General features: G+C 40.6%; 1 protein-coding gene across 2 annotated transcripts in view; it reads left to right on the top strand.

Annotated features, from left to right (window-relative positions):
- The window catches only part of LMBR1 (limb development membrane protein 1), a 76,358-nt gene extending 55,490 nt beyond the window's left edge, over positions 1-20,868 (top strand). For both annotated transcript variants that reach the window (XM_080339997.1, XM_080339998.1), the window contains 8 exons: positions 5,292-5,372; positions 6,380-6,456; positions 6,676-6,753; positions 7,627-7,700; positions 7,913-8,003; positions 9,420-9,486; positions 13,399-13,560; positions 17,492-20,868. In XM_080339997.1, the coding sequence (XP_080196123.1) occupies positions 5,292-5,372; positions 6,380-6,456; positions 6,676-6,753; positions 7,627-7,700; positions 7,913-8,003; positions 9,420-9,486; positions 13,399-13,560; positions 17,492-17,574 (713 nt within the window). In that variant the 3' untranslated portion in view covers positions 17,575-20,868. The remainder of the gene's footprint in view (positions 1-5,291; positions 5,373-6,379; positions 6,457-6,675; positions 6,754-7,626; positions 7,701-7,912; positions 8,004-9,419; positions 9,487-13,398; positions 13,561-17,491) is intronic.
- The last annotated feature ends 3,214 nt before the right edge of the window (positions 20,869-24,082 follow it).

Below are 24,082 nucleotides of genomic sequence, written 5' to 3' on the forward strand. Positions count from 1 at the left end.
TTCTTTCAATTCTCAGGAAGTCTCCTTTCAAAGTTGCTTGGTCAGGGAAAGTACTTCTGATAACAGTAGGTCATGGTGGTTGTCTTTATTCCAGCCTTTAAAATTTGTGGAGGAATAGTGACTTCTTTGTGCTAAAATCAGCTGTGGTTGCAGTGGATAAGTAATGTTCACCTTTGCTATTTTGGAAGCTTAGGTTTTTATGCTGACACGTGTATATATACAAATGCACGCACACAAAGAGGTGCATGCAGTGGACGTCTTTGAAGCTGTGATGGGGTAATTATAATTGTCCTGTGTGTTTGATGTTAGCTAGCAACTGTAAAATATTTGCTACTGAATATTTTAAGTTGTCATGGTGATTGTGCGTATGTACAAGAAAAGCAGTACAGGAAAATTACCCCATAGTTTATTCACGTATCTATTAGAAGTAGTGCAGAGTGGTTTCCACTGTTCAGGTGGATAACGTGATTATTTAGGTGATGGTTGCTGTTTTTCTGAGTAGAAGCCTACGCAACAGTTGTTTATATTACAAATTAGTTGTGAGGTGGACATTGTTTGGAGGCATCTACTAATGGGATCTGGATTTTGGACGTGCAGGTGGCTCCCCTAACCAGTAGCCAAAAGGCTGAGTTCTCGTTCTGTGAATGGGTTAGTATTGAATGTGAAGTGGACCTGCAACGCACCCACGTTACACCCAGCTCTCGCCAGCTGGCCCTTGAGAGGGGAAAGACATGAGGATTAGCTGTCCTGACAGTAGAGGGATTGGAATTCTGCTGGTTCGCGTGTTGAGGGAATGGTATTGACACCACTGTCTGAAGGAATGCTTGAAAACCCATAGTTTGGTGTACGGAGAAAATTAATAGACTTAAGCTGAAAAGCAGATAAAAAGCTAAACTTGGATATAGCATGTAGATGGGGGGCAATGTGTTATATGCACAAGAAGATACTATGCAAGACTTCTGAGTAAGGTTAAAGTAATTTTAAGTATGGTTCTTATGTGGTAAGTGTGGAAAGCTTCATCTTCTCTGCCAGAAGTCTTTCTAATATGTACAGATTATGCCAGAAAAATAGATACCATTTTTGCCAGAACTATAAAGACTCATGCTTATGTTATTACATTTCTGAAATATGTACGCTATTTACATGTACAAACAAAGAGCTGAATTTTTATTAGAACTGAAGAGGACTAGAGCACAGACTTAAGCAATACTTGGGGATTGTCTTTTTCTCTTGGTGGGATAATTGCTGTCACAATCCTAACTCTACTTTGCCCTGTCCTAATTCATGTTTTGTCTGACAATGCCTGGACACAGGAGGGGTGTAGCATCAATCACTGTTCCCCCTGAACAGGCTGGGCAAAGCCTGTCCCTTCAGAAGAGGAAAAATGTTCAGCTGTGTGAGCTGGTGCCCTTCTTGATTCACATATTGATTAATATAGATTTAACTATTGTGGCAGTGATGCAGATAGAGTGTTTTTTGAAACTCTTCATATTTGAAAAGAAATCTAACTGTGAAAGTGTATATCTCCTTTTGGAAATGGCTTTTCTTTCTTCTCAGTTGTCTACAGTGTATAGCCGAAAATCAGAGAGGGGGGGGTGGAAAGTTTGATTGTGTTATCTACCCCAGTATTTTTATCTATTGAAGAGATATTGGGCTTTGGGAAAATGTTTGTTTCCAGTGTATTATATTTCAGTACCCACATCACTCCTACAGTCGAAGAATAAAGCCGGGACTTTTTTATATTAGAAGAAAAAAGTTGCCTTCGGCTATTAGTTTTCCTGAATCCAAAGAGAGGGGTGGAGTAGGATCAAAAATACTTACTTGATCAAAGTTATTGGCTCTGAAGGTATCCTTACCTATGTAAGAAAGATGAAAGGTGTTGTTTTTATTGCACGCTAGTAACAGTGTAATTTTGAACTAATTGGTGTTGAACTGCCAATCACCTAGGGGGAATGCAAATAGATACTCTTACAATTTCCTTTGAGGTACTGAAATCTTATGTCGAGGCTGGAAGAAAAACAGAATAATACCGTTAAATTGACCTTAAATGAGCTGCTTTGTGGCTTTCTCGGAGAATCCCTTCTAACTTTTCATTGCTAGTCCAAACAAGTCTCGTCTCCCGATTTGATTTATTGGCTAGACAGCACTGACATTGAACTTTGTGCGTGTTTGAAATAAAGCTAATGTTATAGAGCTTTTAAGAATTTAGCTGCATCCTTTTCAAATACTCTTTTGACTGATCTGAAACTTTGCCTTCCCCTCTCGTAAAATACCCTTTTGTGTAGCAACCTGTTGTTTGCTACTACTTTTAAGGAGGAACTACAACAGCACTTAAATATGATTCACAATTTCTACTGAAGTGTCAGGGACCTAATGTGATCACACTGACTTTGTTGAAAAGGTTTCCATGAATCTCAGTGTTTTGAGCTTGGGATTTTTATGCCGAGGGAAGGAAACAACATATATCTTGAATAAAGCTTTTCCTCAGAGACCCCTAAATCAGTTATGGAAAAGAAGAAAATATCAGATTAACTTGTTCTCTTACTTTTTCAACTGCTTTCATTGAAGTTCTTGAGACTTTTTCCACTGAGCTCTATAGCAATCCCTTTTCTCAAGTCATAATCATTAGTCATTCTGTAAAACAGATGTTTTAGACTTTTTTGGCAGGAATGCATCAGGCAAAAGATTATTTTTGTAATGATGAGGGTTTTTTTTTCCTCAAAACCCCTGTATTATCATGATTTACTTAAAAGACACTGAGAAATTAAACTGACATTCATATTGTAGGCACTTCAAGTGAGCAGAAGTTGTCACAAAACAGTGTTTGTAGGTCTATAGTGGTTAATCTTGGGATTTGAGATATTTATATGTTTGAAGACATGTAAATATTACCACATGCACATTATGGCACTGCTATCAAAGATAAATGTTTAGGCGTAGCACAGAGGGGATGTCTTATATGCAAAAATGTGTGTGAAAGAAGCATGCAGTTAAACATTTGAAACTCAGTTTTTGAAACACTTGGATGCCTCACTGATAATTTGACTGCACTGAACAAATCAGTATTAATACTCCAAAATGAAAAGATGAAAAGCTTGAAAATTTGGGAAATACTCTCTTATATGTTGGTTCTCATGTGGGACCTCAATGTGCTGGAATATCGAGTATGTGAGGTTGGGTGGGAAAAGAAATTCACCTTATCTTGTACTGAGATTGCTGGATGGAAAATAAGGAAGTGATGAGATTTGACTATGAAGTAGCATTGGTGTGCCAGCAACTTAAGTGCTATTTAGTTTTTGTAGGCAAATGATCAAGATATGAGATAAGAGCCTGGACAAGACTGTTAGTGTCTTAGACATTTATTAGAGAGTGTTTAAAAAAGTATCTGAAGGATGGTGCTATTACAGGTTAGCTCGCAATGGAAGGTGAGGCCCAGGGTGGGGAACGGCCAGCAGGTGAAGGGTGTCAGTGTAAATAAAGAAATAAGGTAACAGAGAGGACTTTGGGTTTCTAAGACCTTGAACTGTTGCTGCTGCAGAGCGAGATTGGCCTGGAACAGGCAGGGAAAATACCAGCCCTCTTAACTTATTTTGAGGTGATGTTATTCAGACATAAAAGGGATGCAACTTGAGAGTGTTGTCAACTTATTGCAGGAAGAATGTTTCCAGTTTGTGATTGCAGGAAGTAAAGCAGAAGTAATGAGATCAGAACTGAAGCAGCAGATCTCTAGTCAGCATTTCAGAGCTGTATCATTGCCTGAATGCTGGGCAGTGTTTGTAGAGGAACTGGAGTCAAGGAGAGAAGCCACAGGGTGCTTGAACTGGAGAAGTGATGGGATGTTGAAGGGAAAAGGATGGAGAGGGAAAATGATCTGCATTGCCTAGAGCCCCTGTAGGGATAGGAGGAAGAGTTGCAGAGCAACTTTTAGGCAGAGAATAATTAGCAAGGGAGGGAGGAATTAAAATTATGGTTGCCATTTTTCAGCAGGTGTAGAGGAGAGATTTGGAGGAGCAGTGTAGGGGAAAGGGACCTGGGGATCCTGGGGACAGCAGGATGACCATGAGCCAGCACTGGGCCCTTGTGGCCAGGAAGGCCAATGGTATCTGGGGTGTATTACAAGGGGGGTGGTCAGTAGGTCAGAGAGGTTCTCCTGCCCCTCTACTCTGCCCTGGTGAGACCACACCTGGAATATTGTGTCCAGTTCTGGCCCCTCAGTTCCAGCAGGACAGGAAACTGCTGGAGAGAGTCCAGCGCAGGGCAACAAAGATGATGGAGTGGAGCATCTCCCATGTGAGGAAAGACTGAGGGAGCTGGGGCTCTGGAGCTTGGAGGAGACTGAGGGGTGACCTTATTAATGTTTATAAATATGTAAAGGGCGAGAGTCATGAGGATGGAGCCAGGCTCTTCTCGGTGACAACCAATGATAGGACAAGGGGTAATGGGTTTAAACTGGAACACAGGAGGTTCCACTTAAATTTGAGAAGAAACTTCTTCTCAGTGAGGATGCCAGAGCCTGGAACAGGCTGTCCAGGGGGCTGTGGAGTCTCCTCTGCAGACATTCAAATCCACCTGGACACCTTCCTGTGTAACGTCATCTGGGTGTTCCTGCTCCAGCAGGGGGATTGGACTGGATGAGCTTTTGAGGTCCATTCCAATCTCTGACATTCTGTGAAACAGATAAAATTATTTCTTTTTTACCAGTGCTTTTAACTCTGATTTTACTAATTTCAAGCAACATCACTATTGGGACACTTTCTTCCCTGGGGAAGGGGAGTGGGGGCAGAAGCTGAAACTGGAGGTCCAGCCACCAGCTTACTTAGTTTGGAGGCAAAGGTCCTCTCTGCCTTTAAGTTGCTAAATAATGATGCCCTTGAAGGGCGTCTAGAGGTTCTTTACATCCTTATATATGAATCACATAGAGATACAAGAAGGAGTTTGAGCCATTCTGTGCCAAGCTGCCATACCACAACTGTTTTTTGGACCCCTGCAGTGGTTCAGCAATAGCTGTTCTCTTAATTCTTGAAGCAGCTGCTCAACAGAATAGTCAGGGATCAGAGAAGATGACTCTGAAAGTGCTGTGTTGAACCCTTCTGGTTAGACACAATTAGAGGGTTCTTGCCAAAGCCTCTACTTATATTTTTGAAAAGGAGTTGAAGAGTCTCAAAAACAAACCTGCAGTTTAAAGCCACAAATGTGGATGTGACACTTCCTAAATCTGAATCATCACCCTGTGTCTTACAGTACTATAGTGATTCTCATCCAAAAGAAAACACTGTCTTCTGTGTTACCAGGTGTATCCTCCACAGTGGAATTCCAGACAGCAGAGTTGGAACGGGAGCTTGAAAAAGTGAAAAGCAAGAAAACTAATCTAGGTAATTTTTATTTTCTACTGTTTCATGTGGATTGCGATTTAGTAAGTGACCTTAATCAAGTGACTGCTACAAGCTAAACACAGCACCTTAATTTCAGCTGTGTTCTGAACTGAATTTGTGCATTTGCAGTCCTTTCAATTGTCATAGTTGCTATAAACGCCTCACATGGGATCATTGTGCCCCTCTAACAAATACATTTAAGTAGGGAGTCTGATTTTGATCTATTTTTTAACATAATTTTAGAGAAATTGTAACGCTGTCAACATCCTGGCATTGGTATAATCTAAGACATTACTTTTTTCTTTGTTATTGAATTATTTCTGTACAAGTCAAATTATTCTTAAGAACAGTAGAATAATTCGTAGCTGGTTTGTCTTTTAAAACCTGTAAGCAATACTTTTGACAATGGCAGCTGCTTGACAGATGTCTACCTACTTATTCAAAAGCTTGCAGGATGTTGCTTGTATCAGTGTGTTATGTGCAAAACTCAGACTGGTAAGAAAAATGCGTTGGGTTTTCTTTTGAGACATATTGGTGATGTCCAGTGAGTTAGTCTTACCTTTCCTGCTTTATTAGAGGAAAATAACATTTAAATATTTGCAATTCTCTTCTGTCCCTTTAGGTCTTACTAAAGTATACATGTGAACAGCTTATTTTTAAATTCATAATGTTTTAAACTTTGCAGAACTGCTGTATGCCAGGGGAACAATGTTATGATGAAACAGGCCTGTAAATAAACAAGAAAAATCTGCCTCTGTGTGTCTCTCCAAATCTTTTTCTGAAGATGCTTCATATTTTTGGAACAGCTTTGTACAGCTGTTCAGGGTGGATATTTTTATGGTTCTGGTTCAAGACAAGTTCGCTCTTGTTACCTATAGTTATAACAAGAGCTTGTAGATATCTGAATGACTTATACTTTGTTTTATTCTGAGGTGACCTTCCAATCGCTAACATTCTGTGATTCTGTGACCTGTGGTATTAAGCTGCTGTTTTTCTCTTCTGAACAGAACGTCGGAAAAAAGCTTCTGCTTGGGAAAGGAATTTAGTTTATCCAGCTGTTATGATATTGCTACTGATTGGGACGGTAAGAATTTTTGTTTTTCCCCCTCCCAACAAAAAGTATAAAGAAATATATGGTCATTTGGGGAAATAGCTTTAAAACTTTTGAGTGGTGTGTGTTTAAGCAACAAACTTGATATTTTTTGCTTGACTATTTTAAAATAATATTATGAAATCTAAGATGTATACACTTTTAAGATATGGAATACTTTTAAATAACGAGACTGTTTCTACTTCTTTATAGTCCATCTCAGTCCTGTTAGTTGCTCTCAACATTCTTTACCTCTTGGTTGATGAGACTGCAATGCCAAAGGGATCAGGGGTAAAGTAAACTCTTATGATTTTATAACTTTAATAACTTTAGTAATGCTTTGGAGCTCTTACAAAAGTGCAAGTGAGAACTTTTGCTTTAACACTGAAACTAATGAGCCTCAACCTTCTAGGTTTTGGTCTTGTGCACACATGAACATTTATTGCGAGTTCTTAATAAAACTAGTCCAGAATCTTTATGAAGATGCAGTGGTTCAGTAGAGTAAATCAGTAGTTTGGAGTTTGCATTTTACTCATCTGCTTTTGTATGGTCTAGAAATGTTCTGTTTAGGAGACTGTGTCAAAAACAAATATGGAAAGCCTGTCTTGTGTTTGTGTTCCTTTTACAAAACATGATGTTTTTCCCCCTCTATGATAAAAGTACTTCAAGAAATTAAAGAATGGCAGATTGAGGAGAAGAGTCTTTAATGACGAGGAGGGTTTTATTAGCTCGGTGTTGCCTTCCTCTGCGTGTAGCCGTGTATGAGCTGGCACAGCTGGAAAAGGGCTTTAGCGGTGGTGGCTGCTCTGCCTGTGGTATTGCGAACAACTCAAGTATTTATTTTTGAGACATCTTATTTTGGTTTCCAAAGTAATGGAGTGTAACATGCAGCATGATGGGTAGATGCAGTGTCTATGAACTGTGAATCATTAGACCGTCTGTCTTAGTAATACATGTCACTGGTGTTTGAAAGCTGCCTGGTGCAGTTGCACAGGATGGGAGACTTGCAGGTCAGCCCATCAGAATGCCCCTTAAATTCTGAATTGAGGGCTGTATTTCATGTAAGATGTTAGTTTTTTTGGTCCTGGTAGAAGTTAATTTTATAAACATGCGCATGTATCTTATTAAATTCTGTAAAGTTTATTTTTTTTGTTGTTTTTGTAGGGTCCTGGAATAGGAAACGCTTCCCTGTCCACCTTCGGTTTTGTGGGAGCAGCCATTGAAATCATTTTGATTTTGTATCCTTTCTTTAAGAATTCTGTCTGTTAACAAGTATTCTCTCGAGTTTTCTGGGACACTGCTAATTTACTAAGACACTTGCCTGGAAAGAAGAAAGAGCCAGGTTGGTCCTTCTCAAGCATTCTAAGTGTTTTTGGTGTTTTTCTTTAGTTCTTAAGGCTTGAGTGAAACTTGTGTTCCTCGGAGGTTCCTTTTTCCTTGATTCTCACAGCTATCTGATGGTATCCTCTGTCGTCGGCTTCTATAGTCTTCGTTTTTTTGAAAATTTCACTCCCAGGAAGGATGACACAACTATGACAAAGGTGAGCTCAAGTCTGTGCTGGCCACGGCCCCCTCCTTAATGTCTTGCCACCCAAGACAAACTGACTCTTTGAGTCCGTAATTGCCCTGAATGGCTCATTTGCGGTGATGGGTATTTGTTTGTACGCTGCTGCGTAAACACAAACTGGAAGATTTTCAAAATGCTGAATGAGTGGGAAAAAGGATGTGCTCTGTTTGGTTTGGATGGCATCCATTCACTTGTGAAAAGCCGGGAATAGCAGAGCTTGTTAACCAGCTATAGAAAAGCCAGTGAAAGAACTGTTTTCAAAGGAAACCTATTGCTAATGAGTAACTGGGATTGTGGTAACTGTACTTCAGGGAGCTGGTTTGAAATCTGAAGAACTTGGTCCCTAGAAGTAATACAGACAAAGTAATTCAAATTTGAATAATTAAACTAAGACTGAGGAGGTCTATTCAGCAATAGTCTGAGGCTAATTTGACTTTGGCTTCAGAATAACAAATGCTGTTACCCAACGGGGAGGAACACACTGAGGTTTGTGGCGAAAGATTCCCACAGCTGACAAGGGACTGTGATCAGTACCCAAGGAACAGATGTTGAATGTAATTTTTCAATGTTTCATTGTGTGGCTTTTTTTTAAAGACATTTGTACCATAAATTGCTGGAAGTGAGAAAGTAGGCAAACACGTAGAATGGGTAGAGTAAGTAGGTAGTAGAGAGTTGTAATGTTCTTAATGTTTTCTGTTGTTTGTTTACTGTACACTGAGAATAGCATAGAAACAAATACAGATTGCACAAATATCTACCTACTTTTAAGAAGTTTTCTGTTTATTTTCTTTTGAATTATGTAGAATTAGAGCTGAAGAAAATGATCCCTTGTGCGAGAGAGTTTCAATTACTCTTTATAAAGGCTTCACAAAAACTAGAATAAAATCTTAACAGCTGTGATTTTTTTCTGCTATTTGAAGTAGTCAACAGGCGTTCAATTGAAAGGAAGCTCTTTGTAATTTTTTCAATAATGCTAATCCTGCAAGCAGTTACATACATAGCTTAAGCTGATATATCAGTCATCTCTTTGGAGCCCATGGAATGGTTCTTTCATAAAAGGTTTGTAGGAATTAAGTAAACAGTCGACGCTTTGCAATGCGGTAGTTTTGAATTTTGAATCTAAGCATATATATAGCGCTAATTAAAAGCAAATGATTGCTTATTTTATTTTTTAACTCTCCTCTTGGATCATCTTCATCTTATATAACACTGTGTAGAGAAGCATGACAGAAGTAAGCGAGACTAACAATATGTTATTGTGAATTGCTTTAGCTTCAGTTTGAAGAATGTAACTTCCAGGGACTCTTTTTCATTTTGACCGTTGTTTGTCTTTTATTTTTCGTCCACAATCACGTTTATAATTTAAATGCTGTTTGTCATTTTGGAACAGATCATTGGAAACTGTGTCTCAATCTTGGTGCTGAGCTCTGCTTTGCCAGTCATGTCAAGGACACTGGGTAAGTGAAATGGAAACGTACAACATTGTAATAAAGGATGTTGAAATAAAAAATCAGCCCCTAGCTGTACCTTTCATAGTGTGTATGTGATTTGCTGTCACTTTCAATAGAAATGCCATGTGTTTTGGGCATTTTCTACACCAACATGAACTGTTGAACATACATTCTAAATACATGAACTGCAGAACATCCATTCTAAAAAAAATCTGTTATTTTAAGAAGGCAGGTCAGATTTTAAACTTCTTAAAGCAGGAGATGGTGAGAATAGATCTGGAGACTGCTTGTTCAGGGCAGTATAAAATAGTTTTGTGTTCGCTTTGAAATCACAGTGCTCAGTTTTTGTGGAAAAAGAAATACATTTGGGGATTTCAGGTACAAAATTTGAGATAAAATTGAGGGCAAATGGCTTTTTAAAACCAGTTAATGACTCTTCATTTTTTAAGCATCTTTACTGGCAATGATACTGGGCTACTTCTGTCTTCCCTAATATGACCTGCTTGCATTCTTTGTTACTTCAGTTTTCAAATACGAAAAATTGGTATCTCGCATAGCAGAACTCAAATTTCTGATTTTATTGTTAAGAACTCACAGTAGCATTTGAAGCGGAAAAACTATTTTAACCAGTTGGAAAAACAAAACATTTGGTATCTTCGCTTTGTTGAATGAGGTAAACTTCAGCTTGAATTCTCAAAGTTAGATTGCGAGGTTATTATATATTTAGTGTATGTAGCAAATGTGAATTTCCTTGGGAACATTAAACAGAATAAACCAGAAATTTTCACCTTGGGCTGTGTGAGTCTTAATTACAAGCTTAAGAGTTTAAGCTCAGGCCCACAGAGCAGTGATGTTGTACTCAATAGCTCTGTAGCTGATTTTCTTTTCAACCAGGATACTGTCAACTCAAGAGTAGTTCATATTTTCCAGTAAACTCTACTGTATATTTTTGTGCTGTGTGTATGTACAGATGAAAGGTTTTATCAGATTAATTAGATCATATCTTTAACAAACAAAAAAAGCCTGTAATGCATTTTTAAGGGTTGAATCTTAAAGTACACATTTTAGAGCTGATGTTTTAAAAATCTATTGTAAAACCTCACAAAAAATGCAAAAGAATAATTCTAATATTTAAACTAGTGCAGTGTGCGATAAAGATCTAAGAAATAAAACAGTTCTAGCACTTAAAGCAAGATGTTAAGTTGAAAAATTAGTGCTTTAGAATAGAATTTTAACATGAGTATTGTGACCACTAAGTTAGTGCGTTCACCATTTGTTTAAAAATAAAAAGATAATTGTTAATAATACATGAGATTAACAGTTGATAATGAACGGATTCTGTGGCAATAAGTACACATGCTGGCTGCATTGTTGTCTCATAGGAAACAGATTAATGGTAAAACTCACTTTAAAATAAAGGACTAACAAATGAAATTCCTGAATAGTTTGCCATAGAGATAAATAAAAGAAGAAAAAAGATGGAACAATTAACACACAGCCAACAAATGCAGAGTCACAGCTGTCCAAACAGGATTAATAGAGCGCATTGGAGTACAGTGAGTCATGTGGCGCTTTGCGAGAATATCGACATGTGTTGCACTGCATGTTCCCGCCCTGTGCACCCAATAGATGAAAAGACAGAAATATGTGAAGCAGGTTCATAGGCTTTTTGCTTTATTAAAAAGGCGAGTTTCTAGACTATCCAGAAGACTTTATCATTATGGCTAAGGTAAAAAAGCAAGTTACCTAATACATGTACTGACCCATTTCAAGTTTCACAATAGAAATATGAGAATTTTTTGTTCTTAGCATTTTCATTAAATATGTAGGTGGTGGATGCCTCTAATCTGTCATTCTGTGAGAAAGTTTTGTCTGAAATCAGTTATTTTATTAGAATCAGTCAACTCATCCTCTCCAGAAGTTATCAGCCTTTCAGTATTCCTCCTTGGAAGAAGTTTCCCACCAGCACCATATTGCTGACCACTGTGAAACAAATTGGGAACAGAGCACTTAATAGCCAGGAATATGCGAACAAAATTCGATTTTCTAATGTACAAAAGTACTCCTAGAATTCTTCTCTGATTATGGCTAATAGGTAAATAGGGAGTTAAAACTTATTTGTATATACAGTATTTATATAGTAAAGTAACATAGTATTTATTTTTTTTCAACCGAACAATTCTTTAATGTTTTATTTGGTAAGTTGTCACCGGCATTATGGGATCTATATTTGTGTCCGTGAGAGATGCAGCTTTCTGTCCAGTTACTGAGTTGTCTTTTACATTGCAGTCTTGGGGTTTTTTTCTGTGGGTGAGTAGAGACTTCTGTAAGAAAACATCTCCGAAAGCTTTTTAATGCTTTTCTTCCACAAACTTATAAAATGATACTGTGTCAGGTTGTATTTTTCTGATGAGCAGTGAATTTTATTTGTAAGAGGCAAATGAATGCAACTTGTAGACAATGTTTTTTCCCCACCTTCTCTAACAGAAGCATCAGGCTTTGTTTTTGTTTGTCACCATAACACCCGCTTCATTGCCAGTGACTTCTGAACCCGCTTTTGTCAAGGAGCATTTTTGCAGTTCACTCAGTGCTCTACCTGTGTTGTTTTTCTTTTAAGTGCCTGGAAAACTATATGTTCAGAATCAACTCTCTCAATTTTCGTGTATCTGCACTCTGACTAAACCACTCTGTGCTCCTTTGAAAATATTACTCTGAAGGACACCGTGTATTCGGCTTCAAGTGTGAAAGCAACTGGTGTTTATGATCCCTCATCTGTTTACCGGCTCATTCAATCCTTCTGCACTTTCGTGATATTCTGCCCTGCCTCTCTTGCTATTTTGATCAGCTTCGGGATTATTTTTCTCGCTTTATCTTTTGACAGTTCTCCTTTTAATTGTCTTCATTTTGACGTGATTTTCTTACATATTAAATTTGAATCCCCTATTTTTTTAAATTGACTGCTGCATACAAGAAGCGTGTGTGTAACTTTTAGCATTGAGAGCCGGCTGTGAGCCTTGTGATCCAGGTACAGGGAGGTTTGCAAGTGACAGGTTTCCCCTCGACTGACCCTTCATTCTGCCTTTCTTCGTTAATTATCACTGTTGAAGTCATGATTCTTAAAAGCCCTCAAACCCATTTAAAATAAAATGCTAGAAAACTTGCTTCCCAGGACTTCAGAGCCAGGGTTATTTTCTGCTTGCCTATTAATAGTATTAATAGTTTTTCTGCTGCCATTTGAACTTTGGGGTAAGCTAAGCTTCCTTCCTTTATACTGTTGATCTCCTCAACAGCGCACATCACAACATCGTCTGTGCCACAAGGTTTTTTGGGGGTGTAATGGCCAGCAATCCAGACAACTGTCATTTGGGTAGCATCTCAATATTTTGCCCTTTATTCAGTGCAGCTTTTGGTGGAGAACTGGCAGAGGAACAACCTGTGGTTCTTCTACCTCCCGGGATGACCCTGTAGCTTGGAGACACTTCCACCCTTTGGAAAAGCTTTGGTATAGTGTCAGGGATTGAGTAGCTTCCCATCAGCACAGAGCTGAGGGTCGGTGAAGAAGACCTGTCAGCACCATCTTTCACCCAAAATCTTCCGTGCAAATGTTCTGTGCTGGTGGGGAGACCCAGGAGAAAAGCTGCCGCTTGAAAGATGTCCTGAACTTCGGTTTCAAAAGCAGCAGCTCTACAAAAATACTTCCAAAGGCTTCATGTTTGCTGTAAGTTGTAGTGGTGCTTGTGGAAAGGCTTTTTACAACCTCTACTTTTTAATGAACATTGTCTTGTGTTCAACCATGTGTTTTGTGTGTTATTTGAGGGAATTTTGCTTCTGTATGTCCAAAGTAATAAATGGAATTTCTGTGTTTCTTAAAAGATGTAATCAAGATTTTTGTGTAAATCTGAAATGCAATTTTAACAGGAATCACCAGATTTGATCTGCTTGGAGACTTTGGAAGGTTCAACTGGCTGGGAAACTTCTATATTGTGTTATCTTACAACCTGCTCTTCGCTATCATGACAACGTTGTGTCTGGTCAGAAAGTTCACGTCTGCTGTGCGAGAAGAGCTCCTGAAGGCATTAGGTAAAATAGCACTGAAAATTGAGTTTGTACTTGAACATTTTTTTAACAGTAGCACATCAAGGTAAAACACTAAATTTCTGTTACAACTTACAGCAATTTTTTGGGGTGGAAATTTCTGTAAGTTAAGGTGAGAACGCATTGCTTTGTGTTGTTTTCTTTAAGAGTCAGGAGCTAAAGTACAATGTCGACCTTAATGATACATCTGTGAACTTATTGATCTGCAGTTAGATTTTTCAGCCTTTAAAGAGCACAGAAACATTCTCATTGCTACAGAGAAATTATTCCAAAATCAATCTTCACCTTGTGTGTGGGTTGACTTCTTTTTGTTTCAAGTAACCTATTTGTTCCCTAAGAATAGTTTAGTGGAAGCCTTAACTACTTTGTTGTGATGCTTTCTTTTGAGCTCTGCATGTTCATAAAGGCTTTGTACAGAATATATAGCATGAGTAAAACCTCTACTTGATATAATCAAAATTTTGCTCCAGTTGTGCATTCATGTTTCTCAGCTGTAGAAGGCTTGAAAACATATTTGATACTAGGAGGATAAAATGTACATATTTAGTACTTGTTACTACAGCTTTACTATTTAATTAAGCTCCTACCTCTTTAGAACCCTCCAGTAGTATTTGCTTAAACTGAGAGGACTAATGGTGAAACTTCAGTGTTTATTTGTCACCGTGGATTCAGTTTGTAGTGTCTAAAAGGAACGTGGGTTAGTTGTTACCAATGAATGCTTTCCGGAGTTGTGACCCTGCTATATAAAATCGAAGCACTACTGGTGCCAATTAAGTTAAATCAGACCTATGAAAAAAGGAAATAGAAAATCACTGATAGTGTATCACAGTATCACAGTATGTTTGGGATTGGAAGGGACCTCAAAAGATCACCCAGTCCAATCCCCCTGCTGGAGCAGGAACGCCCAGGTGAGGTCGCACAGGAACATGTCCAGGCGGGTTTTGAATGTCTCCAGAGAAGGAGACTCCACAACCCCCCTGGGCAGCCTGTTCCAGTGTCTGTCACCCTTACTGAGAAGTTGTTTCTTCTCGAATTTAAGTGGAACCTCTTGTGTTCCAGCTTTATCCCATTACCCCTTGTCCTATCATCGTTTGCCACCGAGAAGAGCCTGGCTCCATCCTCATGGCACTCACCCTTTATATATTTATAAACATTAATAAGGTCACCCCTCAGTCTCCTCTTCTCCAAACTAAAGAGCCCCAGCTCCCTCAGCCTTTCCTCATAAGGGAGATGCTCCACTCCCTTAATCATCTTTGTTGCTCTATGCTTGACCTTTTCCAGCAGTTCCCTGTCCTTCTGGAACTGAGGGGCCCAGAACTGGACACAATATTCCAGATGGGGTCTCACCAGGGCAGAGTAGAGGGGCAGGAGAACCTGTCTCGACCTACTAACCCCCCCCCTTCTAATACACCCCAGGATGCCATTGGCCTTCCTGGCCACAAGGGCACAGTGCTGGCTCATGGTCATCCTGTTGTCCACCAGGACCCCCAGGTCCCTTTCCCCTACACTGCTCTCTAACATGTAATTTCCCAACCTATACTGGAACCTGGGGTTGTTCCTGCCCAGATGCAGGACTCTACACTTTTCCTTGTTAAATTTCATCAGGTTATTCCCCGCCCAACTCTCCAGCCTGTCCAGGTCTCTGGATGGCAGCACAGCCTTCTGGTGTGTCAGCCACTCCTCCCAGCTTCGTGTCATCAGCAAACTTGCTGATAGTACACTCTATTCCCTTGTCTAAATCGTTAATGAATATATTGAATAATACTGGCCCCAGTACTGACCCCTGAGGCACTCCACTAGATACTGGCCTCCAACTAGACTCCGCACCATTGACTAACACTCTCTGGCTTCTCTCCTTAAGCCAGTTTGCAACCCACCTCACTACCCTATTGTCTAGACCACACCTCCTCAACTTAGCTGTGAGGATGCTGTGGGAGACTGTGTCAAAGGCTTTACTGAAGTCAAGGTAGACCACATCCACTGCTCTGCCATCATCCATCCACCTTGTTACATTCTCATAAAAGGCTATGAGGTTGGTCAAGCATGACTTACCTTGGTAAAGCCATGCTGACTGCCCCTAATAACCCTCTTAGGGTGTAGGATTAGAACAAGTGGTTCCATGCTGGGGTTTATGAGTGTTGAAGCTCCAAGGGAACAGGTCAGTGGGCCAGGGGTGTGTAAATCTCCGCATTGATTTTTATGCTGTTTTCAGAAAAGTTCCAGTATCGATTGAGACACACGGTGTGAGCATGATGTATTTGATGTTATCACCCAGCTTTAAGGTCATTTTATGAGAAGACCTTGATTCTTCTCTTTCAGTTCCCTAAAAATAGTTTAGTGGAAGCTTTAACTACTTTGTTGTGATGCTTTCTTTTGAGCTCTGCATGTTCATAAGGTCTTTGTACAGAATATATAGCATGAGTAAAACCTTGTATAACCCTATATATTTTTTTTGGTGTGCAACTGTTTTGACCGTAAAGGGATTATTGTGTATAATGTAGTGGCTGTTGTAGAGCTCTGAAGGAAAAAACATCAGTCACCATGGGCTCATAGCAACAGATCTGGTGAAACTTTAAAGTTTCTATCTTAAAGCAAATGATTTATCTTCATAATTCATGGCACTTTATTAAATAGTGTTTAATAAAAATTGTGTTGAAAGCAGATTAACCGACTTGCAGGTGTAGTAGGATAATGGTCGTTGTTCTAGTGGATTTGTAAAGGATTTGTTTGGCCTCTTGCTGTCACAGATTGTGTGATTTTTGTGTAAGTACTGTGACCAAAATGGAGAAACAGAGTCATTGGTAAGAGATCTGCATTTGGTACAATCAGGCAGCTCCAAATCCATGACACAAACTGGGTTTGTTTTCGACGCTGTACGTAACAAACAGGGCCTGTTAAAAACTGTCACGTGGGATTTACAGGACGAGAACCAAAATCTGTGTGTTTATTTCTTCCCTGTGCTAAAAACAGTGGCACTCAGAGTTAGAGGCTGGTGGAGCATCATAGTTAAGGACTGGAAGGTAAATTCCTGCTGCAGAGCGTGATTAAAGGAATAAATGTAATACCGGCACTTAAAAATAATGCAACATTGAGTAGATTTGGTTTTTTTTAGTAGTGCGGTCAGTTTTGGAATTCCAATGATAAAAGAAACTTAACTTTGTATGTCATGGCTCTTCAGTAACACAGTCAATTTCCTCTACACTAAATGAATAAGAAGCTCTTTCCATTTTTGACCCTTAATTTTGGAGAATTGGTAGGAGACTTCAGAGAGAAGTTGTAGCAAGCAAGAAAGGGCTGACATTGTGCCTCTTGTCAATAAAATATTACATTTACCATATTTCCCTATCTCCCCCACAAAAAGAGAGTTTAACTACTTGCCTGTGGCAGGATAGGAGACTTTAATTAGCACTCATAATGCATGCAATAAGAACAAATGGCTGGAAATGGAGATAAATTAGTAATAATGTAGGCCTGAAAGTATCATTAGACAGTATAGAGAGGTGATGCGGTCATCACCAGTGATCTTAAGATCAGCAGTGGATGCTTTTAGAAAGATGCTGTAGTTTAAAAGAAATATTTTAGGTAATTATTTTGGTCTTTGTAGACTGACAGAGTAAAGGGTTGTGAGTCCTTCTTGGTTCTTCCCATCTAAGTCTGTGGTTTAAGTGATGTGAAGTTCGGCTTCTCTCGCTTCCATCCCTGTCCATTGTAATGGACTTTTCTCACTTAAAACACAACTGAGAGAATTTCCCAGCAGCAATTCTTACCTGAGCTGGAACGTCAGTTCTGCTCTTCATCCAATTCAAAGTCCTTAATCACAGAGTAGAATTTGATTTGTATGTGTTCTTTTGAATACCTGTATGCACAAAACATGGGAGGATCTCAGTTTTTTCCCTTGTCATGATATGTTTTGCAGGATTAGATAAACTTCATCTGTCGAACAACCCAAGAGACTCGGAGACAAAGCCGTCTGCAAATGGGCATCAGAAAACACTGTGACGAACAATCACCTGCAATCACTAGAGCTGAAAACATCAGCCTCATGGCATTCCCCTCATCTCATCAGCAGTTTGATATTGGGTTTATTTGTTGATAATTTGGGTCCAACCTTGTCTCATTTTTTCATGCTGTGTGCTTGTGTGGAAGTTAAGTATATCAGATTCTTCTCTTTCCAGTGAACTTCTGGTCTACTGGTTTGTTTCCCACTAAGTTGATGCAGGAGGTGCCTTGAAGACTGGAAGCTGAAGAGAATAATGCATTCCTTTTTATTTTTTGACCGTCTCACACCTTTAGATATAAACCCACTCCCGTTTGAATGCACAGTACCTCCTGTGTTATACAGACACAGCTGTAAAGAATAACTTTGGGACTTGGTTAAAAAAGAAAACAAAGATACACTTGAAGCCCTATATGACCCATGCTGGGATTGTAAACTACCTGGAGTAGGAATCCTTGACGGGAGATGAATAGTTCCAACTAAGAACAGGTAAAAAATGAAGGGAACTGGTGTGGCTCACAATTCCTTTCCTGCTGGGTTCAGTGGGCTCTTCACCGTCTAACGTCCTGAAGCTTTCCTGGCAGGGCAGCGTTTTCAGCTTTGTTCTCAGCTATAAATGCCAGTCGCTTTACTGGTAGCCAGACAATGTCTTATCAAACAAAATGCAAGATGAAGATTAACTTCAGTGTTCAATCTGAGCCTAGTATGCTTTGTAAAAAGCTGTGTAGACCCCCTGTCACAGCTCTTACAGTTCTGTAAGCTATTGTGCCGCGGAGGTCGCCAAGTACATCCCTGTAAAATTCTTTATGAACTACTGTGTATAAGCTGTACTTGTAATCAATGCAAGTAGCACAGGCCTAGGAGGCTGCAATTGCAGTTTTTTACGATCTTCTTTAATTTGAAGTAAATTATTTCTCTGAATTTATACTATAGTTACGAGGATTTCTGTTCAGTGGCATAATCCAGTATCTTTCGCTAGCCTATTTTTTAATGTACACATGAACATGTATATAGACCTTTATGTGTAGATATCATAAATTAAATTCTAAGCTTATAGAGCTGACATAGGTGGTTTGGTAAGTCAGGCTTTTGTGCTGAGCCTTGGTAGGATGAATTTCTGTGGTGTTACAGTTGAACTGCTCAGAGGCCTTAGATTCAGGATGGCATTGGTGGGTTGTAACATCCTTTTTTTTTTAGAGTTACTGCAGCCTTAGGAATCCTTTAGAGTAAAGAAAAAGCCCACCAACCAAACTCCAAGTGAGTATTTAGAGTCTGGTTGCATTTGTGTCCTGCTCTGCCACACTCAGCTGCAAACAGACTGGGGTGGGGACACGGTCAGTGTGCGCCCACCATGGAGCGACCCAGATAACATTCCTTTTTCTGTAAAACAAGCAGGTCCGGCTGGAGTTCCAGGTGTTTTATGCGATCAAGCAGTGACAACTGGCTCTCCAGCATGGTTCTGAAATGAGATAAACCTTGTTGGACATCTCCTGAGATGACTGCTCTGCACTGTAGACCTTATTGCTGTGGGTGTGAATGTGAGCCTTTTTTCCCTATTTTATTTTGTCCTTACCCCTGGAGTGTTTAAAAAACCCCAGAGAATTTCTCCTTCCTTTATTATTTTTTGCAGGCTGCCTTTTCTGACTTGAACTGGGGCATAATGTAAATACTACTGTAGTAAATATGATGCTAGAGAGTTACTTTTTGTGTGTGTGTGATTAGTATAAGTTCAAGGTTTATTAAACTGACTGTTGATGTGTTGTGCTGAGTCTTGGAAGACTTAAAGTAAAATTGCTTGATTTCACTAAGATTTACAAGCATCTTTTTTGTTGTTTGAGTTTCACGCTGACATATTAGTGACAGATCTTTATCTAAGTCAAAGTTCTGCAACCAAGAACAGGGAACTGTAGTTAAAAGTTGGTTTAAAATGTGTTTACATTTAAAATAGTGGGAGATTTATTATTAGGGGTGTCATTTGGGTATTCTCAGAACTTGTAGCCTTATCTATTAGGGTTATAGTTAAAAATAACCAAAATGTATCCACTTGTCCATGCAAGTGATTGTGACCAAAATTGTCCTCATGTCTTCATGGGGCTGGTGAATTGTGGTGTGTGGGGGGCTGGTTAGCTTGGTTGAAGTATTCGGGTACAACTTTAAGACAGTTATTTAAATACATTCTGTGAAACTGAATAAATGGATTTAAGGAATAAATGTAGGGAGTGTGAACCAGCGTAGGTCTCGCTCTTCATGCTTTTCTCAGTCGTTAGGCTGCCCAAGGCTTTGCAGAGATGTTTGTCCTGCCATCGGTGACCCAAGACCATAGACAAAGGTGGGATTATGATTCAGATGGGGTTTCTGAAAGCGAGTTGGTAATTAAACTGAGCAGAGGTGGTTCCTGCTGATAAGCACACAAGTTTCAGGCCAGACTATAAAAGTCTTTCAAAGATGTTAGAGCCTTGGCTGGTCCACCCCGCCTGCTGGGTTCTGCAGTGGGAGACGCGTGGGTTAAGGCTGCGTTACCGCGGTTTTACACACAGTACGGAGGTGGTGAAGATGCTGCGTGGTTTCCGTGGTGGGCGAGACGGTCAGAACTACCCTGTGCAACTCCTGACAGCGTCTTGTTTTAAAATGAGCTGCTGATGTTGTGACACTGTCCACATGAAAATACGCCTTTGGCCTTGGAAATGACACGCTTATGCAAAAGTCCTCTAGAGATACGGCGCTACTTTCAGATATACCGTGTGTAAGATACAGGTCACTATATACTCTTCACAGAAGCATATGGTCACTTAAATACAAGCAACTGGTAATTCATTAATGGATGTTGACGACACATTCCTAGTATTTTGACTCATGTAGAGTCAGGTGGTCTATACCTTCAAGGTATATACAGCTGATCTTAGTAACATTAACATCTGCCTCACTTCTTATGAGGCAAAAAGCACATAAATGCTTCCATCTTCGACTAGATACCACACAAGACCAAAAACTAGATGTAAACGGAGTGTTTTGAGTTAGCTGTCTCCTGGCTTTATTCTGTGTTGGTAGCACAATATTAGATGCAGTGGCAGAACTGTAATGTTTTGGGCTTTTGAAGTGTAAAGCACACATAATTATCACTTTAAGCTAAAAGATAATCGTATTGGTTACTGAATAGGTAACAGTTTCTTCATTCATAGGAAGCTTTGTTTACTGTCTGTAATGTGATGTTTATCTTTGGCCCTGTTGCTCCGATACCTTTTACCCTGTTGACTGTTTTACAGTGTCATAGAAATTAAAGGATTTGACCAATTGTTTTCCTCGTGTGGTTCTGAAGTGCCACCTCGGGTCCCGCAGAGCTGCAGCCGTGTGCCGGTGTCCAGCCCCTGCAGGCGGGAGCTCGTGTGCTGACAGGGATGGATGCGTGAGCAGGAGCTGCAGGGGGACGTGATGTTCCTCCCAGCGCATCACCTGGCAAATCACAGAATCGTTTTGGTGGGAAGAGACCCTCAATATCAAGTCCAACCATAACCTGACTCTGGCACTAAACCATGTCCCGAAGAACCTCATCTACACATCTTCTAAACCCCTCCAGGGATGGTGACTCCACCACTGCCCTGGGCAGCCTGTTCCAATGCCTGACAACCCTTTCTGGGAAGAAGTATCCAATCTGAACCTCCCCTGGCACAACTTGAGGCCATTTCCTCTTGTCCCATCACTTGTTACTTGGGAGAAGAGACCAACCCCCTCCATGCTCCAAGCTCCTTTCAGGCAGTTCAGAGATCAGAAGGTCTCCCCTCCAGCTCCTGTTCTCCAGCTGAACCCCCCAGGTCCCTCAGCCGCTCCCATCACACTTGTGCTCCAGCCCCTTCACCAGCTCCGTTCCTTCTCTGAACTTGCTCCAGCACCTGAAGGGCTTTCTTGTCGTGAGGGGCTCAAAACTGACCCCAGGATTCAAGGTTTGGCCTCCTCAGTGCCAAGTACAGGTGGATGGTCACTGCCCTGGTCCTGCTGGCCACACTGGTGCTGGTACAAGCCAGGATGCTTTGGATTTTTTGGCCACCTGGGCACACACTGGCTCATGTTCAGCTGCTGTCAATGAACACCCCCAGATCCCTTTCCCCGGGCACTTTCCAGCCACTCTTCCCCAAGCCTGTAGTGCTGCCTGGGGTTGTTGTGACCCAAGTGCAGGACCCAGCACTTGGCCTTGTTGAACCTCATACAATTGGCCTCAGCCCCATGATCCAGCTGGTCCAGACCCCTCTGCAGAGCCTGATGTGCCACCAGGAGTGACGAGTGCCCTTGCCTGTCCCACCAGCTCCTTCCTGCCCGATGTCTCTGTGGCAGCTGCTGCTCCTTGGGGTGCTCACCCGTTCCTGCTGCTGTGCTGTCAGACAAGCTGGCCCTTTTCTTAAAGAACTTACAGTCTGAAATAGCAAGAATAAGGTAGAAACAACGAGCACTTGGCTGCCTCATGCATCTGACTTTCCTCGAGTGTTGTAAGAATGTTGTAGGTTATTTTCCTTTCATTTCCCTCTCCTCCAGAAGCAGGATGGGCTCCACAGGTGTATGTACAGTGGCTGAGCTGTATGCTCAGTGGACTAGGATCTGCGGTTTAGAAATACCAAATACAGGAAAATAGCTAAATCCTGTTCTTTTACATACACTCTGATCTTTAAAAGAGCAATTTTAAAACACAGAATGCTAGTTCTGTATTGATGACCATATTTTTCTAAGCAACTTTTCCAGTTTATTTCTCTTTTTTTTTTATATATACATAGCATTAAATGTTTAAACAACTATAGAAGGTGACTCCAAACAAAGGGATAGTGTCAGAAATGTCCTTTAAGTGTCGGCAATCCTAACATATCTAAATCCAAGCTATTTTAAAGCTGTTTATGTCTGAAGACCTCACATAATCATAGAAAATAGGAAATCTCAGCTCTTAAAGGCTTTAGGTATCCAACTATTCACTTGTACCTATATGAGCACTTTGGGATACGACTTCTAAATGTTTATATCTTAACCCCAAGTGTGGCTGTTGCTTCCCCCTCCTGCCCCCGTGCATATGTTTGATATTCCGTGTCATGGGATGAAGCTCCTTTCATGAGCAACGCTGTATTGTGCATTCCTCTTGTATTCGGTGATTACATGGATATGCGTAGCAGGGCACTTGGCTTTGATCTTAATATATTTCTTCTCCCATCAATGTAAAGAGATATTCCTTCCCTAGTTAGAAATGTTCTTCCATTTTGAAAATGTTAATATTTATTCATTCATTTGCACTGGATCTGATTTTTACCACTAGATTCCATTAAAACAGTCCTGTCATTACGGTGGGTCCTCTGACAAATTGCCAAGAGCTCACGTAAGTTTGAGTTCACAGAGATATGGAAATGCTTTAGCCATTGCATAGATACGCGCTTTTGACTTTCAGTACTGTGAGGCCACCAGCCTGTTCCTCAGTGAGAGAGTAACATGCTTGTTCAGCCAGTTTATCATAGAGTCATAGAACAGTTTGGGTTAATAAAACCAGGACATGTTGGAAGGAACCTCCCAAGCTCATCCAGTGCCACCCCTGCCATGAGCAGGAATGTCTTCACCCAGATCAGGTTGCTCAGAGCCCCATCCAGCCTGGCCTGGGATGTCTCCAGGGATGGTTCATCCACCACCTCTCTGGGCAACCTGGGCCAGTGTCTCACCACCCTCTGTGTAAAAATTTCTTCCTCATGTCCAGCCTGAATCTCCCTCCTTTAGTTTAAAACCATCACCCCTTGTCCTATCACAACAGGCCCTGCTAAAAAAGTCTGTCCCCATCAGGCCCTTTTAAGCACTGAAAGGCTGCAGTAAGGTCTTCCCGGAGCTTCTCTTCTCCATCTGAACACCCCAACTCTCTCAGCCTGTCCTCCCAGCAGAGCTGTTCCAGCCTCGGATCATTCCTGTGGCTGCTCTGTCCCCTCTCCAGCAGGTCCATGTGCGTCCTGTGCTGAGGAACCAGAGCTGGACCAGCACTGCGGGGGGATGTGAGGCTGTGCTGATGGCTGTTACTCCAGAGTAGCTGATCTACTGCAGGACCACTCTTCAGTATCTTCTTTGTAAGTTGTAGAGTAAGAGCACAACCCTTGATGTGTCCCGCCACCTTGGAGATCAAGAGACGCATCCTTCTGGTGGGTCGGCAGCGCATAACTCATCTTCTGATCAAACTCAAACTCTGCATGGTGCCAAGGTAAAGGATTTGTGTATGTTTTCTGCACCTTTTGTATTTCATGTGTTTATGAGCTTATTTTGGACCTTCTCTCTCCATGTAAAATAATTGTTCAGGTAAGCAGTGTGATGGTGGTACCTGTGTTGTGAGTACAATGGAGGGGTTTAAACACTTAAGAGGAAAATTAACTGGTATGTGACTTCTGTTTTCCCTTTAAGTTTTTCCAGCCTAGGCCAAAATTAATTTAACAAAATCTGTGCAGGTAACTTTCTCCTCCCTGGCTTTATATAATGAAGCAAAGTTGAGCCACTATAATTTAAATATAG

The sequence above is a fragment of the Nesoenas mayeri genome, assembly GCF_963082525.1.
Source record: "Nesoenas mayeri genome assembly, chromosome: 2".
NCBI classification, from domain to species: Eukaryota; Metazoa; Chordata; class Aves; order Columbiformes; family Columbidae; genus Nesoenas; species Nesoenas mayeri.